The sequence below is a fragment of the Loxodonta africana genome, chromosome 7 (genome assembly GCF_030014295.1).
Source record: "Loxodonta africana isolate mLoxAfr1 chromosome 7, mLoxAfr1.hap2, whole genome shotgun sequence".
Taxonomy (NCBI): domain Eukaryota; kingdom Metazoa; phylum Chordata; class Mammalia; order Proboscidea; family Elephantidae; genus Loxodonta; species Loxodonta africana.
This window is the reverse complement of record NC_087348.1, coordinates 82,613,956-82,632,135: the sequence shown is the minus strand read 5'-3', so window position 1 is coordinate 82,632,135 and position 18,180 is coordinate 82,613,956. Positions and strand designations below refer to the sequence as shown.

The following is an 18,180-nucleotide window of genomic DNA, read 5'->3' as shown; positions in this document are numbered from 1 at the left end:
AAAGAAACAGGACAGGAGGAACCTGAAGACCTAAGTAAACTACCCCCACGCATAATGCGGGAGTCCCCATCACCCCCACCTGGTAGAGAGTCTCTAAGAATTTTACCTGTAGGGAGAGTTACTTGAAAGACTAGAAATAACTGCCTTATTGCTATTTTTGTGCCATGTAGTCAATTCCTACTCATGGTGACCTCCTATGTTACAGGGTAAAACTAATACATAAGGTATTTTTTACTATAATCTTTACAGAAACAGATTGTTAGGCTATTTCTTCAGCAGTGCTGTTGGGTGGGTCCGTATTGCAACAAGTTCTCAGTTACCAGCCAAGTGCAAACTGCTAACTGCACCCTGGGGATATTAACTGTATTATACCAAAAAAACCAAGCCTGCTAGGATCGTCAATTCCAATTCATAGTGACTCCATAGAACAGAGTAGAAATGCCCCCACACGGTTTCAAGGAACGACTGGTGAATTCAAACTGTCGACCTTTGGTTAGAAGCTGAGCTCTTAATCACTGAGCCACCAGGGTTCCTAACTGTCTTATATCAGAGTAAAATTAGTATCAAGTTTTACTGTTATTAAGGTTTTTTTTTTTTTCCTTAGCACGCACCCACTGACCTTAGTTCTGCCCTCAGGAAGAAAAGACCAAGTATAAATTCAGAAATTCTCTAATCTCTGATAGACTTTCAGATGATGCATCTACCATGTCTTCTTTCTCTTCCCACAACCCCCTGCCCCTTGTGTGCTCACACACACACACACACTTGGGCATTATATCCACCTACTTAATTATTTCTCTTGGATAGCGCTTATGAACATCAAACTCAACATACACACACTGTATCTGTGATCTTCTCCCCAGAATCTTCTACTACTCTAGTGCTGCATATAGAAGTTATTATTACTGTAATCTACACAGTTGCCAAAGTAAGAAACCAGGGCATTATCTTTGATACTTCATATCACTCAATAGTACATAAACGATTAAAGGGAAGGAAATATTTTATTTTTTCTGTGATGCCAAGGAGAATATACAGCAAGATTAGTCTTTGTATTTGGTCAATAGTAACTTATTTGAAATATAAATGAGAGCACTTCCAGTTAGTAAATGCAAATGTCTAAATACATATGTATAAAAAAAATACGTATGTATATAGACGTATAAACAGGGGAAGGTAAGAAGTATAATACAAGAGGTTTAGAGGAAGCATTAATTAATTGCACAGAAAATCAGAAGAAATGAAACATTAAAAAAAGATCATTTTAAATAGAAATTTATGTCAGAAGAACCTGCAGTTGTTACTGTTCTAGCTAATTATATAGCTCAGTAGTATTGGGAAAAGCAGTCCCACACACATCTTTGACTCTTCAGTTGAATGGACAATGACTCTATGACATTAGAACACTGATGAGATTCTTATTGTAGGAAACAGACATTCTGGTTCTTCATTCAACAGTCATGTCCAAGGTGAATAACACCACCCAAGACCCCTTCTACTTCATCCTCATGGGTATCCCTGGATTCGAGGCCTTCCACATCTGGATTTCCATTCCTTTCTGCTGCTTCCACACCATCTCTATCATGGGCAACACCACCATCCTAGCCGTCATCCACACAGAGCCATCTCTCCACCAGCCCATCTACCTATTTCTCTCCATGCTGGCCCTGACTGACCTGGGTCTCACCCTCACCACCCTGCCCACAGTCATGCAGCTCCTCTGGTTCAACATTCAGAAGATCACTTTTGAGGCCTGTTTTGCCCAGTTCTTCTTCCTCCATGGATTCTCATTCATGGAATCTTCTGTCCTGCTGGCCATGTCCTTTGACCGCTATGTGGCCATTTGTTGCCCCCTCCATATGCCTCCATCCTTACCAGTAAAGTCACTGGCAGGATCGGAGTAGCCATCATCTGCCGTTGTGTTCTGGCTGTTCTTCCCTCCCTTTTGCTACTCAAGCGCCTGCCCTTCTGCCGGTCTCACCTTCTCTCTCACTCCTACTGCCTCCACCAGGATAAGATTCGCCTAGTCTGTGCTGATATTCGGGTCAACAGCTGGTATGGATTTGCTCTTGGGTTGCTCATTATTGTGTTGGACCCATTGCTCATTGTGCTCTCCTACGCACTCATCCTGAGAAGTATCTTGGGCACAGCCACCTGGGCTGAGCGGCTCCGGGCCCTTAATAACTGTCTGTCCCACTTTCTGGCTGTTCTGGTTCTCTATGTGCCTATGGTGAGTCTATCCATGACTCATCGCTTTGCAAAACATGCTGCACCACTGGTCCATGTGGTCATTGCCAATATCTACTTGCTGGCCCCTCCTGTGATGAATCCCATCATTTACAGTGTCAAGACGAAGCAGATACGCCAAGAAATCTTTCATCTCCTCTTCCAGAGGAAGTTGCACTAAGAGTAGAATTTAGGTTTAGAGAAATACTTTTTATAGGTAACATTGAGTCAAGAGCAGAGACCACTATCATGAAAACTATAAATAGCATAAACAAGAGAAGGAATAGAAACTGCTTAAGAAACTTTAAATGTAAATAAAGAGACATGATTATTCCCTGACTAGAAATTAAGATAGGTAGTGTTTCTTAAAACCCAGCTTTGCTCTTAGTTTTATTGTTTTGATTAAAAAAAATTAAAAGATTTAATTTAAAATACTTCCCCTGAGGTCAGCACAATGGGACTAAACCAAAAGCAAAGGAGTATCGTTTCCTGAATAAACTGAATGCTTCAAAGGCCAGTGTAGCAAGGGCAGGGGTTTGGGGACCATGATTTCAGGGGACATATAAGTCAATTGGCATAATAAAATCTATTAAGAAAACATTCTGCATCCCACTTTGAAGAATGGCATCTAGGGCCTTAAATGCTAGCAAACAGCCATCTAAGATGCATCAATTAGCCTCAACCCACCTGGCTCAAAGGAGAATGAAGAACACCAAGGACAAAAGGTGATTACGAGCCCAAGAGAGAGAAAGGGCCGCATGAAACAGTGAGTACATCTTCCTGAGACCAGAAGAACTAGATGGTGCCCAGCTATAACCTATGACTGCCCCGGCAGGGAACACAATAGAGAACCCCTGAGGGATCAGAAGAGTAGTGGGATGCAGACCCCAAATTCTCATAAAAAAGACCAGACTGAATGGTCTGACTGAGACTAGAAGGACCCCTGTGGTCCTTGCTCCCAGACCTTCTGTTGCCCCAGGACAGGAACCATTCCCGAAGCCAAAGTTTCAGACATGGATTGGACTGAACAATGGGATGGAGAGGGATGCTGGTGAGGAGTGAGCTTCTTGGATCAGGTGGACACTTGAGACTATGTTGGCATCTCCTGCCTGGAGGGTAGATGAGAAGGTAGAGGGGGTCAGAAGCTGGCAAAATGGACACGAAAAGACAGTGTGGAGGGAGAGAGCAGGCTGTCTCATTAGGGGGAGAGTAATTGGGACAATGTAACAAGGTGTATATAATGTTTTTATGTGAGAGACTGATTGGTAAACTTTCACTTAAAGCACAATAAAAATTATATATAAAAAAAAACCTCCCCTGTTCTTCCTTCTTCACGTGGGTGTTGTTATTAAAGTATGTGATGAAATACAAAATTTTGTGTAATAAACTCAGAATGCTGGTAAATGTATGAAAATACTTATTGAAGCTGCTATATATTTCTGCCTGTATAAATCATTACTAAAGCAAACGTCAGCTCTTAATTAAACACAAGTGCTCCTATAATCGTAATCTGAAATAATGAAAGAGAAACTATATAAACTAGCTGGCAAAATTAAAGAAAGATGGTTGTAAATATTGATGCTACAGGAAAAGAAAACTGAATACCAATTTTCAGAAGCCAAAATGGAAGGAGCCTGGGAATTCAAGAACCTGTTGAATTAATGTTCAAGGCAGAGTTCACTTAAAGTCAGTGGTGGAACCAGTGTTTCAGAAAGATGGAAACTACTGCTTAGAGAAAATGGTAGATGCTGGTATGAGCTAGAAGACAGACGCACCTGGAAGATAAGCATAAAGAAAGTTTGAATGTTAAGAGTGTCATACATAGAAAAAAGTGCAAATTGTTTAAATTAGACTCATTTTCTAAACTAGCTCAAGCTGTGCTGATATTATGCTGGGCTCCTTTGATTTGCCTGCAAACATCTTAATAGGGCTTATAAGACCCTCTGTCATCTTTCAAGGAATTCTGGGGCCACAGTGTTTAAAGCACTTGGCTGCAACCCAAAAGGTCAGTGGTTCGAGCCCAACAGCCAGTCCCTGGGAGAAAGATGAGGCAGATAATTCTATAAAGATTTACAGCTTTGGAAACCCTACGGGCAGCTCTACTCTGTCCTATAGGGCCACTATGTGTCAGAATCTACTCGGCAGTTGTGGGTTTTCGTAAGTTACCTATCACTGACCTCCTCTGCAGCTGCGCTTACATCACTCTTCTCACTTTCTCTGTGAAGGACTACCATTACTGAATGTTTTCATCAAAGATTCTATAGAATTATCTTGATCGAAAGAGGGGAAAACATGGAAGAGAATTTAAAATTCTCAATAGAATCTAGATTTTCTGAAGCCACTGAGGTTGGATGAACCCCCAAAACTATTGCCCTGAGATAATCTTTAAACTTTATGTTATAAACCTTAAGCCAAAACTATCTCCCGAAATCTTCTTTGAACCAAAAATAGCTTATTTTAATTAGTAAAATATGGCTGGTTTGAGCACTTTAAAATAATTACCTATGTGGATCAAATTGACAACAGCAACTTGAAACATTGGATGAGATGCTTAGGGGCAGGAAGTTTAAGACAATGGTGGTAGAATAATGTAGAAGAGAATAATGATAACGGTACTACAACTTGAAGAAGTAACCAATGTCACTGAATTGTACATGTAGAAATTGTTGAAATGGTGTAATTTTGGTTGCAAATACTTTCACACACACATACACAAAAATTTTAAAAAGAAAATTCTGACTTTCAATTCTGGGTAGGATGAGATGCCAGGGCAATATTCTTGTTGATGCTACTAGAAAAAGAGATTTAAAAATAATTGCATATATATATATATATTTATATGAAGTACCAGGGTGGTATAAACAGTTAACACACTCAGCTGAAGGCTGAAGGTTTGAGTCCACATAGAGGCTCCTTGGAAGAAAGATCTGACAATTTACTTCTAAAAAAATCAGTCATTGAAAACCCTATGGAACACAGTTCTATTTTGACACAAGAGGAGTCAACCCAATGGCAAATGGTTTGGTGTGTGTCTGTATATGTAATTGTATATGTATGTGTATATGTGTATGAATATGTACGTGGTTATCCATTGCTGTGGAGTCAATTCTGACTTATACCAACCCTATAGGACAGAGTGAACTGCTCCCCAGAGTTTTCAAGGAGCAGCTGGTTAGCCGACCTTTTGCTTAGCAGCCAAACACTTAACCATTGTGCCACTAGGGTTCCATACATGTATGTGTATTTATACACATATGTACATACATACATGTGTATATACAGATATACACACACACATATACACACATGTGTACCTATATGTGTATGTGTGTGTGTGTATGTTTAAAAGTATTAACAAATTTTTTAAATGATGGAAATAAGAGAGTCTAAGATTCTAGAAAGGGGAGAACCATGGAGAGGTGTGCTGAACTCTGCAGGTATTTATTTTCTGAAGGCATTTTCCAATTCTCTGCAAGGGAAAAAGTTTGAGAGTCTGAGCTTTGTACAGACAGAGAGAAGTTTCTGGGAAAAAAGAAAAACCAGGAAACCCACAGGTGAATCAGATACTGTGTTTAAGAGAAAAAGGCTTTAAAGTAAAGAGAGTAACTCTGATAAATATGGTCAAATAATAAAGGGTAGAGGAATTGAAGAAGTAACGCAAGTCCATTAGATTTTCTCCATGATAATATCTATTATTTTGTTTCTAATTTTCAAGGGGGCACTAATCCCATGGGATGCAATTTCAACATGAAGAAATCGAATAATTGTATGAGGTTTTTGCCTACAACACTCATTCTGCTTGGCAACCCAGAACTGGAGGCAGAGCACATCTGGATCTCCATCCCCTTCTGCCTGATGTACATCATCATCTTCCTTGGTAATGGCACCATTCTTCATGTCATCAGGGCAGACGCTGCCCTACACCAGCCCATGTACATCTTTTTTTCCCCATTGACATTGGGTGAGGTTGGCGTCTCTGCATCCACTCTGCCTACGATGTTAGGCATCTTCCTATTTCCTATCTCCAGATGTTCTCCATCCATTCCTTCTCCATCATGGAGTCAGCTGTGCTGCTAGCCATGTCTGTGGATTCCTTTGTGGCCATCTATAGCCTATTGCGCTATACTGCCATCCTGACCTTGCCCCTATCATTGCCACAGGAGTTATTACTGACCGAAAAGCATTACACTCATGGCTTTATTGCCCTTGTTCTTGCACTGACTGCCTGTCTGTTTCCATAATGTCCTTCCTTTTCCTATTGCCTCCAGCCCAACCTCATATATCTACCCTGTGGGGACATTTCTATCAACAATGTACATGGGCTTTTCATCATTACCTCCACTTTTGGGCTGGATTCACTGCTCATTGTGATGTCCTGTGGGCTCATACTCCACACTGTAGTGGGTATCATCACTGGAAAAGGAAGGAGGAAGGCACTCAACACATGTGGGTCACATGTCTCTGCTGTACTCAGTTATTATGATCCTATGATTGGCTTGTCCATGGTGCACCATTTTAGACATCATGTGTCCCCTCTGTTGCAAGCCATGATGGTCGATGCCTACCTCTTCTTCCCAGCTGTTGTCAACCTCATTGTCTAGAGCATTAAGACAAAAGAAATGCATCATGGCATATTGCAAATGTTATCAGAGAAGAGGGCCAGAGTTTAGCCAAAGGCCAAAATAGGAAGAATTTTTTTTCTATAATCACAAGGTATCCTATAATGCATGTCATGTAATTGTTGTTACTTAAAACATAGTATCTAAAAGGAGAATCTTCATATCCACTCAGTAAACTGGAGTGGGGATGTAGGTTGAGTGGGTTACGTATGGCAGATTTTTATACAGAATTATTTTAAAATATATTGTGTGAAGTGAATTTTCCAATTACCCTGATATCTGGAGCAGCCATGCAGGAAAACTTGTGAAAACACAGAATTCTCCATAAGAAAAAAGATAATCTGATGTTGGAAGATGTTCTGGGTAACCTTTGGAAATTACCTTAATCCTTTATTTTCTCCACAGGAAAAAAAAACTGCTATGTATTATATTCAGGTAGGCATGAAGTTACATTAGACAACTTGAGAAAATGCATAAAATAGTATAAGGATTTCCACATTCATCAAGGCAAGGTTAGTTTCAGAAAAATCTTCCCTCCAAGAACAATTCGAAAAGTTAGAAAGATATATTTTAAATGACTTCAGAGATCATTCAAACCAGTGAGGACATAAAGGCCAAAACCTCAAAGAGAAGGGACACCTAGAGAAATCAATTTGATATTTGGTGCCATTTCTTTTAAGGCCTTTGCAAATTCAAAAGTAATAGCTGATAAAATGAGAATAGCTTAGAGCAGTCTCAAAGGAATAGAAAGCAGGGGAACAAAAATTAAAGCATGGAAAACACCAAGGAAGAGGTTACCTGATAAATACCTAGGCATTTGGTTGGATTCCAGAAAGCTCATAATTTGAAGTGAGGGAATCAGAAGTAGACCAGCCTTATAAATTTTTTTTTTCTGGTCATCTTACTACCTAATTTCATTACCCCATTTATAACAATTAAAATGACCAGCCATCCCAGTTTTCTCAGCACTTCCCCAGTGTTAGCACAGAAAGTACCACAATCTAGGAAATCCTACAGTCCCAGATAAACTGATGGCTGGTCATTATAATCAGAAATAAAAGTAAATTTTATTAGCAGAAAGATATCAACCTGCAACTCAAAGTATCATCATAAGTTTTCATTACATTCATTAAGAATCTAACCTGACATGCAAAATACAATAATAAAACAAAAATCAAGGGAAAAAAGAAAGAGTGTGAAGGGTTAGATTCACAGAAAATTTAACTATTGGGATCATTATATGCTGACATTAAAATAGTTACATCAATAAAATTTAATAAAATCAAGAATAATATGAGTAGATACAAATGAATATTGACAGTATGAAAAATATGTTTTATGTTTTTAAATTACATACAGAAATAAAATACATGTACCCAAAAGGGCAAAAGATTGGAAGAGTCAAATAGAGTAAAATTAGTCTTTAGCACTTACATTGTCCAGGAAGAAATAAAAAGCTAAGACAAACTAGACTGGTTAAGCTGAACATATACATTTTAGTTTCTATAATAACCCCTAAAAAAGTGCTAAAGGAGGTTTGAACCTAACATGTAGTTGAAGAAAAATAGAAAAATAAAACATAATAAATAATCTAAAATAAGTCAAGAAAGGTGAGAAAAAGATGAGGTAAATTAAAAAAAAAATAGTAAGATGGTAAAGTTAAATCCATTCAGTAATTACGTGCATTACAATAAATTGGTCTGACACTTAAATTAAAAGAGAAATCTTATCTTACAGAATCACAAATGTTTCTGTTTCTTTTAAGAAATATCTTAAATACATGAATACAGAAAACATTTAAAGAAAACAGATTAAAGAAGATGGTCCATGCAATCACTAACCAAAAGAAACCTGGAATAAAAAGAAACCTGGAATAGCTATACTAATATCAGATAAATTAAGTGACAAAGAAGAATCATTACTAGTGATAGACCGACATTTCATAATAAAAATAATAAGTTAGATGAAACATATCTGAATTTGCATGTACCTGCTGAGCCTTGGCAGTGCAACGGATTGGTTTAGGCTGCTAACCAAAAGGTTGTCAGTCTGATCCCAGCCATCAGCTCCGGGGAGAAAGAACTGGAGGTCTGCTCCAATAAAAATTGCTGTTGTTGTTGGTGCCATCTAGTCTGTTGTGATTCATAGCAACCCTATGTACAACAGAACGAAACACTGCCCAGTCCTGTGCCATCCTTGCAATCATTTTTATGCTTGAGCCCATGGTCGCAGCCACTGTGTCAATCCATCACATTGAGGGTCTTTCTGTTTTTTGCTGACCAAGCATGATGTCTCTCTTCAGGGACTGGTCCCTCCTGATAACATGTCCAAAGCAAGCGAGACCAAGTTTCATCATCCTTGCTTCTAAGGAGCATTCTGTACTTCTTCCAAGACGGGTTTGTTCATTCCTCTGGCAATCCATGATATATTCCATATTCTTTGTCAACGTCATAATTCAAAGGTATTAATTATTCTTCAGTCTTCCTTATTCATTGTCCAGCTTATGAAAGTATATGAGGTGATTGAAAATACCATGACTTGGGTCAGGTGCACTTTAGTCCTTAAAGTGACATCTTTACTTTTGAAGACCTCAAAGAGTTCTTCTGCAGTGGATATGCCCAATCCAACACTTTGTTTGATTTTCTGATCACTGCTCCCAGTGGTGTTCATTGTGGATCCAAGTGAAAAAAAAATCCTTGACAACTTCAATGTTTTCTCCCTTGTAAAGATTCCAACTTAGAAAACCCTATGGGGCACCTCTACCCTGTCTCATGGTGTTGTTATGAGTCAAATTGTCTCAATGGCACTTTATAACAGTAACAACATAGCCATAAAATGCATAAAGCAATAATTACCAGAATTATAAAATAAGTAGACAAAACCATAATCATAGTAGTAGATTTTGTTACAATTTTCTTAGTAACTGATATAACAAGTAGGCCAAAAATCAAAATTAGTAAGATTTAAGAGATTTGGGAAACATGACTAAAGCCTAAATCTACAAACCAATAATTATATGCCTACTCACATTCTTTTAAAACACACATGGAACACCTACCACAACTGACCATTCAGAAGTAGTAAAGTTTTATTTCTTGATCTGGTTTGAGGACACAGGATGTATTCACTTTTTAATTATTATTGAATTATACTCTTTTAAGGTGGGCACTTTTCTCTGTGAATACTATATCCCAATAAAATGTGAATTAAGACAAACCAAAAATGTAATACAATAAGACATTGCTTGTATGGTGGTGAGCAGTGGATCAATCTTTGCATCTAACTTATTCTCACACTTGCTTTCACCAAATCTCCAGTTTTGAGCCTCACACACCATTCCCCTGCCTCCCTGAGATCCAGATGCCTCAAATTCATAACAAGGATGATGAAACTTGGTCTCACTTGCTTTGGACATGTTTTCTGAGTCAGAAAAATGGCTTGACTTCTCATTCTTTTGTCCCTCTGTAGTCAGTCAGGTTCTATCCATCTTTGCTTTGAAAAATCAGTTATAGTCACCTATATTCTTCCTATATTCCATCTTTGAAATTTCTCACCTGCTTTTGTTTTTTTTGAGGAGTTCCTGGGTGGCAGAAACAGTTAAGCGCTCCACTACTAGCCAAAAGGTTAGTGGTTCAAACCCACCCAGAGGCATCTCAGGAGACAGGCCTAGTGATCTGCCTCTGAAAGGTCGAAACCTTGAAAACCTTATGGAACAGTTCTACTCTGCACGTAAGAGATTGTCATGAGTTAGAATCAACTTGATGGCAACTAACAACAACAAAAGCATGTTTTTTTTACCCAATATCTTTGCTCCCATGAGTTTATAGTTGTATTATTATTATTAATATCTGAGATAAACACATGTTTTCATGCCACCTGGTTTACATATTTTTCTTTCTGTGTTCTGTCACATTTAAAATATGTTTTGTTTTTTTTTTCTCTGTTTTGGAGTTATATAGTCTTCTTCTATTCTTAGGGTTAAATTTTTAACATGTATAGTTTATGAAGTCCAGGATTAATTAAAATGTCCTTCATCCCCCTCAGATAAACAAGAAAACCAGCAGGCCTTAACCTATATTTAGTTCCTTTTCTGCCAATTTTCATATCAATAGTGATTATCTTACATCTATACTTTAAATGTAATTCTGTTGACAAGGTTGACTTTCACATGGTTCAAATTTCAAAAGACTGAATTACTACGCAGTGAAAATATTTACTTCTAGTCTGTAGTTCAGTCCTTCTGTTACCCTCCCCAAAGGCAACAATGATTTTCTGTGTATTGTTTTTTTCTTCTAAGATAAAGTTTATTCATAGGCAAGAAACCATATTCATTTGGACTTTTTCCCAGTGAAAACTGTAGACTGTCTTCTACTTTACTTTTAATGTACACATATATCTTGGCGATCCCTCACAACCAGAACATGAACACCACCACATATTATTATAGCTACAGAATATTTAATTGTGTTAATTTTGATACATTGTATGTTATCAGAATTTATTCACCCGTTCTCAATTTATTCCCATTTCTGTACTTTGTAAATAATACTGTAGAAAATTTTGAGGTATATATGTCAATTTGCTCATGTGTGAATGCATATATAAGAAATCCCTAGTAAATAATTTTGGGTATTTATAATTTAGTAGGTACAATATTCCATTGTTCTCCTTAGAAGCCCTACTTATTTATTGTCATTGTCTCATCAGAAATTTTGAAAGTACCTACTTCACTACACACTTGCCAACCCAGTGTGTTACAATTTTTTTTGCTGATATGATGAATAAAAAACATATATCAATTTGATTACAATTTCTATTTTTCTTATTATGAATGACTTTTCACTGTGAACACCCAAAGAGCTGGTAAGAAGTATAATCCCAATGAAGTTATACATCAATTTCTAGAACAGCCCTCTAGATGACACTCATCATAGCCCTTCTTCCCTAAGTGGAGATCCAGTCTTCCTGAAGAAAGAAGTAAATTACACTATACATAGCAGCTAATACCTGCAAAAGGATATTCCTTTTTTTTTTGCCTTTCTGACTTTTGAATGTATCAAGAGTTTTGAGATACCACTCCCAATACCTTTAAGGCATCTCGAATTGGTTTGGTTTTATTCAAGACACAGGACAATGTTAAAGATCCTCTATGCTCCAATGTAGCATTACCTCTCAAATCCAGATAAGCTTCAATAGTAAGGAGGAGGGAACTAGTGATCACCAGGACAACATCTATCAGAATATGAGCCAGGTCCTTTCCATGTCACCTCATGTAATCTTCATATTTTTGTGACTTAGCTAGTTTTGGCTTAGTCACTGGTATATATTTAACACTCAGTAAATGTTAGTTATTATATGTATTATTACAGTTTGTTTCCCCTCAGATTAGAAGTCCAGGAAGTTACTGAAGTCAAGTGATTTTACTTTTTGGCTTTAAGTTTTGTTTCCAAAAACCTTAAAATATTTTTTAAGTAGGCTTCCTAGACTAGCTTTTAGAGGGAGGTAAAACATAAGTTCATCACCTAAGTAATTTTTACCAACTCAGATATAATCTTGAAAGGCTTTGGAGCAGTAAGATAAGATTTCTTGCTTTTTGGTATATGGATTGCTAATGGCTACAAGTGCCTCCTCTGAACAACCCTCTGACTTTTGGTTTCTGTCCCTTAGGGCCTCAAGTCTCAAAGCACAATCCTCATATTTCTACAAGATTCTTCCAGAGGTTTCTCCACCCACCTCCTGCATTTCAACCGGGATCTTCAGGAGGATATAACCTTATCCACCCACAAGGCAGATGATAGAAGCTACAGAGAGAGCTGAAGGACTACAGAGAGTGCACAGGTGAGGTCGGGCTGTCCCATGATTAGTGATAAGAGGGAAAACCCTGAGGAAAAGGTCATTCTGTGTGAGAACAGGGGATGCTGTCTAGGGAGAGAGTGAAGCAGAGCCACCTTCAAACACATATTGAGAGGAGGTTGGACTGAAGTGGGGAGATGTGGTAGGGGCCATGAAATGAAGTGATTTATCCAGAGACTTATCACTGCCCCTACTGAGTTCAAAGAATAGCCCTGCGCCCATTAGTTCCTTTTACATCTAACCTGTGGCCATTGAAGCCCAAGTGTTTTCAAAGCACTTTAATAACAGTCAACTGCCTTCTTAGAGGAAACCCTGGTGGAGTAGTGGTTACGTGCTACTGCTGCTAACCAGGAAGTCAGCTAGTTCAAATCCACCAGGCATTCCTTGGAAACTGTATGGTGCAGTTCTACTCTGTCCTGTAGGGTCACTATGAGTCGAGGTCAGTGGGTTTTGTTTTTGGCCTTCTTAGATTCAGCCACATATCATCTATCAATAAATTCTACCCAGAAAATTGGCCTTTTCTGGGTGATACTCCTTCATTCTCATTTTACTTGTCTTCCTCTCTGCCCTGCAAATAGGTCAACCAATGTCTTAAAAAGGTGGAATGGAGTGTTAAGGGGAGCATGGACACATCTGAATGAAGAATAAACAAAAACCAGCACAAGCCAGGCAGGGAGTCCTTAATCACACTGCTATGAAGGGCAGGCCTGTGGTTTCCCAGCCATGCAATTGGGTTAGAAGGATTAGAAACCAACATGACGGTAAAGAGATGATTAACTCATTATTCTCCAACAACTGAGCATAAACCTTACCTCACAAAGACCAGTCATAGGAGCAAAGAAGCAGGACAGAAGAACCTAAATACCTAAATAAACTACCCTCACACACAATGCAGGACTCCCCATCACCCCTACCTGGTAGAGAGTCTCTAAGACTTTTACCTGTAGGGAGGGTTACTTGAAAGACTAGAAATAACTACCTTATTGCTGTTCTTGTGCCATGGAGTCAATTCCTACTCATGGCAATCTCATGTGTTACAGAGTAGAACTACTGCATAAGGTTTTCTTGACTATAATCTTTACAGAAGCAGACTGCCAGGACTTTTCTTCCCTGGTGCTATTAGGTGGTTCCATACAGCACCAAGCTTTCAGTTATCAGCCAAGTGCAAACTGTTTGTAGCTGCCAGGAACCTTGACTGTTTTATACCAAAAAAGCCAAGCCTGTTACAAATTCCAATTCATAGTGACCCTGTGAAACAGAGTAGAAATGCCCCCATAGGGATTCCAAGAAATGGGTGTTGAATCCCAACTGCCTACCTTTTGGTTAAAAGCTGAGCTCTTAATCGCTGAGCCATCAGGGTTACTGTCTAATAGCAGAGTAAAATTATTATTAAGTTTTTACCAGTATTAAGCATTAATTATTATTATTATTATTTCCTTAATATGCACCCACTGACCTTAGGTCTGCCCTTGGGTAAAAAAGATCAAGTATAAGTTCAAAAATCCTCTGAACTGTGATAGACTTTCAGATCATGCATCTATCATGTCTTCTTTCTCCTCCCACAAGTCCCTGCCCCTTGTGTGCTCATACACACACACAATTGGGCCTTATATCCATCCACTTAACTATTTCTCTCAGATAGCTTCTATGAATGTCAAACTCAACAAACACACTACATCTGTGATCTTCTCCCCAGAATCTTCTGCTACTCCAGTATTCCATATAAAAGTTATTATTACTGTAATCCACACAGTTGCCAAAGCAAGAAACTTGGGCATTTTCTGTGATACTTCCTCTTACTCAATACTATCTATTAAATTAAAGAGAAGGAAGTATTTTTTCTATGATGCAAAGGAGAATATACACTAAGATTAGTCTTTGCATTTAGTTACTAGTAACTTATTTGAAATATTGAGAGCACTTCCAGTTAGGAAATGCAAATATCTAAGTATATATGTACACAGATGTATATACAAGAGTAGATAAGAAGTATAGTACAAAAGGTTTACAGGAGACATTAATTAAACTGAACTCCAAAGCAGAAGACTAGAAAGATTACAAAAAGAAAAAAAAAGATCATTTTAAACAGAAATTTATGTCAGAAGAACCTGCAGTTCTTACTATCCTGGGATCAGCAGTATTGGAAAAAGCAATCCCACACACAGCTTTGAGTCTTGAATAGATAATGACTCTATGACAGTAGCACACCGCTGAGATTCTTATTGTAGGAAAGAGACATTCCGGTTCTTCATTCGACAGTCATGTTCAAGGAGAATAATACAACCCAAGACCCCTTCTACTTCATCCTCACAGGTATCCCTGGATTCGAGGCCTTCCACATCTGGATCTCCATCCCCTTCTGCTGCTTCTATACCATCTCCATCATGGGCAACACCATCATCCTCGCCGTCATCCGCACAGAGCCATCTCTCCACCAGCCCATGTACCTATTTCTCTCCATGCTGACCCTGACTGACCTGGGCCTCACCCTCACCACCCTGCCCACAGTCATGCAGCTCCTCTGGTTCAACATTCAGAAGGTCACCTTTGAGGCCTGTTTTGCCCAGTTCTTTTTCCTCCATGGATTCTCATCCATCGAATCTTCTGTCCTCCTGGCCATGTCTTTTGACTGCTATGTGGCCATCTGTCGTCCCCTCCATTATGCCTCCATCCTTACCAGTAAAGTCATTGGCAGCATTGGAGTAGCCATCATTTGCCGTTGTATTTTGGCTGTTCTTCCCCCACTTTTCCTACTCAAGCGCCTGCCCTTCTGCCACTCTCACCTTCTCTCTCACTCCTACTGCCTCCACCAGGATATGATTCGGCTGGTCTCTGCTGATATTCGGGTCAACAGCTGGTATGGATTTGCTCTTGGGTTAATCATTGCTGTGTTGGACCCATTGCTCATTGTGCTCTCCTATGCACTCATCCTGAGAAGTATCTTGGGCACAGCCACCTGGGCTGACCGGCTCCGGGCCCTTAATAACTGTTTGCCCCACTTTCTGGCTGTTCTGGTTCTCTATGTGCCTATGGTGAGTCTATCCATGACTCATCGCTTTGCAAAACATGCTGCACCACTGGTCCATGTGGTCATTGCCAATATCTACGTGCTGGCCCCTCCTGTGATGAACCCCATCATTTACAGTGTCAAGACTAAGCAGATACGCCAAGGGATCTTTCATCTTCTCTTCCAAAGGAAGTTGCACTAAGATTGCAATTTAGGTTTAGAAAAATACTTTCTATAGATAACATAGGCTCATGAGCAGAGGCCACTACCATGAAGAATGTAAATAGCATAGACAGGGGAAGGAATAGGAACTGCTTAAGAAACTTTCAATGTCAATAAAGAGACATGATTATTCCTTGATTAGAAATTAAGAGAGGTAGCATTTTTTAAAACCCAGCTTTGCTCTTAACTAGCTATATGGTTTTGAGAAAAAAAAAAAAAAAACACTTTAAAATACAATTCCTCTTCTGCCTTCATCACAGTGGTGTTGTTATTAAGTATGTGGTGTGGTGAAATATAAGGATTTCTGTAATAAACTCAAAATGCTGATAAATGCATGAAAATGCTTATTGAAGTTGGTATACGTTTATGCCTTTATAAATCGTTACTAAAGCAAATGTCAGCTCTTTATTAAACGCAGGTGCTCATGGAATCACAAGCTGAAATAATGAAATTGAATCTTCATACACTAGAAGGTCAAATTAAAGAAAGATGGTTGTAGATATTGGTGCTACATGAAAAGATAATTGAACACTAATTTTCGAAAGCCAAAATGGAAGGACACTGGGAATTCAATAACCTATTGAATTAATGTTCAAGGCAGAGTTCACTTAAAGTTAGTGGTGGAATCAGTGTTTCAGAAAAATGGGAACTACTGCTGAGAGAAAATGGTAGATCCTGATATGAGCTATAACACAGAACCTTCTGGAAGACAAGCCTAAAGATAGTTTGAATGTTAAGGGTGTCATGCATAGAAAAAACTGCAAACTGTTTAAGTTAGACTTGTTTCCTGAGCTAGATCAAGCTGTGCTGATATTATGTTGAGCTCCTTTGATTTGCCTGCAAACATCTTAATAGGGCTTATAAGACCGTTTGTCATCTCTAGAGGAACCCTGGTGGTGCAGACATTAAAGCACTTGACCGCTAACCAAAAGGTCAGCAGTTTGAGCCCATCAGCCAGTCCGGGGTAGAAAGATGTTTTTGTAAAGATTTACAGCCTTGGAAACCCTATGGGACAACCTTTCTCTGTCCTATAGGGTCACTATAAGTCAGAATCTACTTGACAGGAGTGGATTTGGATGGGTTACCTGTCGCTGACCTTCTCTGCAGCTTACATCACCCTTCTCACTTTCTCTCTGAACAACTATCATTACTGAACGTTTTGATCAAAGATCCCATAGAAGAATCTTGATCAAAAGAGGGAAAAATGTGGAACAAAATTGAAAATCTCAATGGCATCCAGATTTTCTGGAGCCATTGTGGTTGAATAAGCCCCCAAAACTATTACCCTGAGATAATCTTTAAACTTTATATTTTAAACCTTAAACCAAGTTTATTTTCTCAAGTCTTCCTTGAAACCAAATAAAAGAAAAACCAAAATAGCTTATTTTAATTAGTAAAATATGTCTGCTTTGAGCATTGTGTGCTTTAAGATAATTATCTATGTGCGATCAAATTGACAACAGCAACTTGAAATGTTGGATTAGACACTCAGAGGCAGCAAGTTTTAGGTAATGGTAGTGGAATAATGTAGAAAAGAATAATGGTAATGGTAGTGTAACTTGAAGAATGTAACCAGTGTCACTGAATTGTACATGTAGAAATAGTTGAAATAGTGTAACTTTGGTTGCATGTATTTTTACATACACACAAACAAAAATTTAAAAAGGATACTCTGACTTTCAGTTTTGGGCAGGATGATGAGCCTGGCCAATACTCTTGCTGACACAACTAGAAAAGCAGATTTAAAAATAATTGATATATATATATATATATATATATATATCTCGATGGCACTGGTTTTATACATATATAAAGTACCTGGGTGATATAAGTAATTAACATGCTCACCTGGAAGTTGAAGTTTTGAGTCCATCCAGAGGCTTCTTGGAAGACCCGAAGGTCTACTTCCAAAATATCAGCCATTTAAAATCCTATGGAGTACAGTTCTATTTTGACACACATGGAGTCAACCCGATAGCAACTGGTTTGGTGTGTATATGTAATTTTATAGGTATATATATGTATATATATAATTGTATAAGTATATGTATATATTTGAATATGTGTACACATGTATATATCTGTTGCTGTAGAGCCAACTCTGATAGCGACCCTATAGGACAGAGTAGAACCGGCCCATAGGGTTTTTAAGAAGCAACTGGGTAGCCACCCTTTTCATTAACAGCCAAACATTTAACCACTGTGTCACCAGGGCTCCATGGGTTTTATATGTATGTATATATATATAAAATT

At 38.5% G+C, this 18,180-nt stretch overlaps 1 protein-coding gene and 2 pseudogenes across 1 annotated transcript; all 3 read left to right on the top strand.

Annotated features, from left to right (window-relative positions):
- The first annotated feature begins 1,032 nt into the window (after positions 1-1,032).
- On the top strand, positions 1,033-2,407 carry LOC100658440 (olfactory receptor 51Q1-like; annotated as a pseudogene).
- A 3,445-nt stretch (positions 2,408-5,852) lies between these two features.
- Positions 5,853-6,896, top strand: LOC100658720 (olfactory receptor 51J1-like; annotated as a pseudogene).
- An 8,040-nt stretch (positions 6,897-14,936) lies between these two features.
- LOC100655787 (olfactory receptor 51Q1-like) lies at positions 14,937-15,907 on the top strand. Its single transcript, XM_003421561.3, has one exon. It carries the CDS (start codon positions 14,960-14,962, stop codon positions 15,905-15,907), a length of 948 nt encoding a protein of 315 aa, XP_003421609.2. The 5' UTR covers positions 14,937-14,959.
- The last annotated feature ends 2,273 nt before the right edge of the window (positions 15,908-18,180 follow it).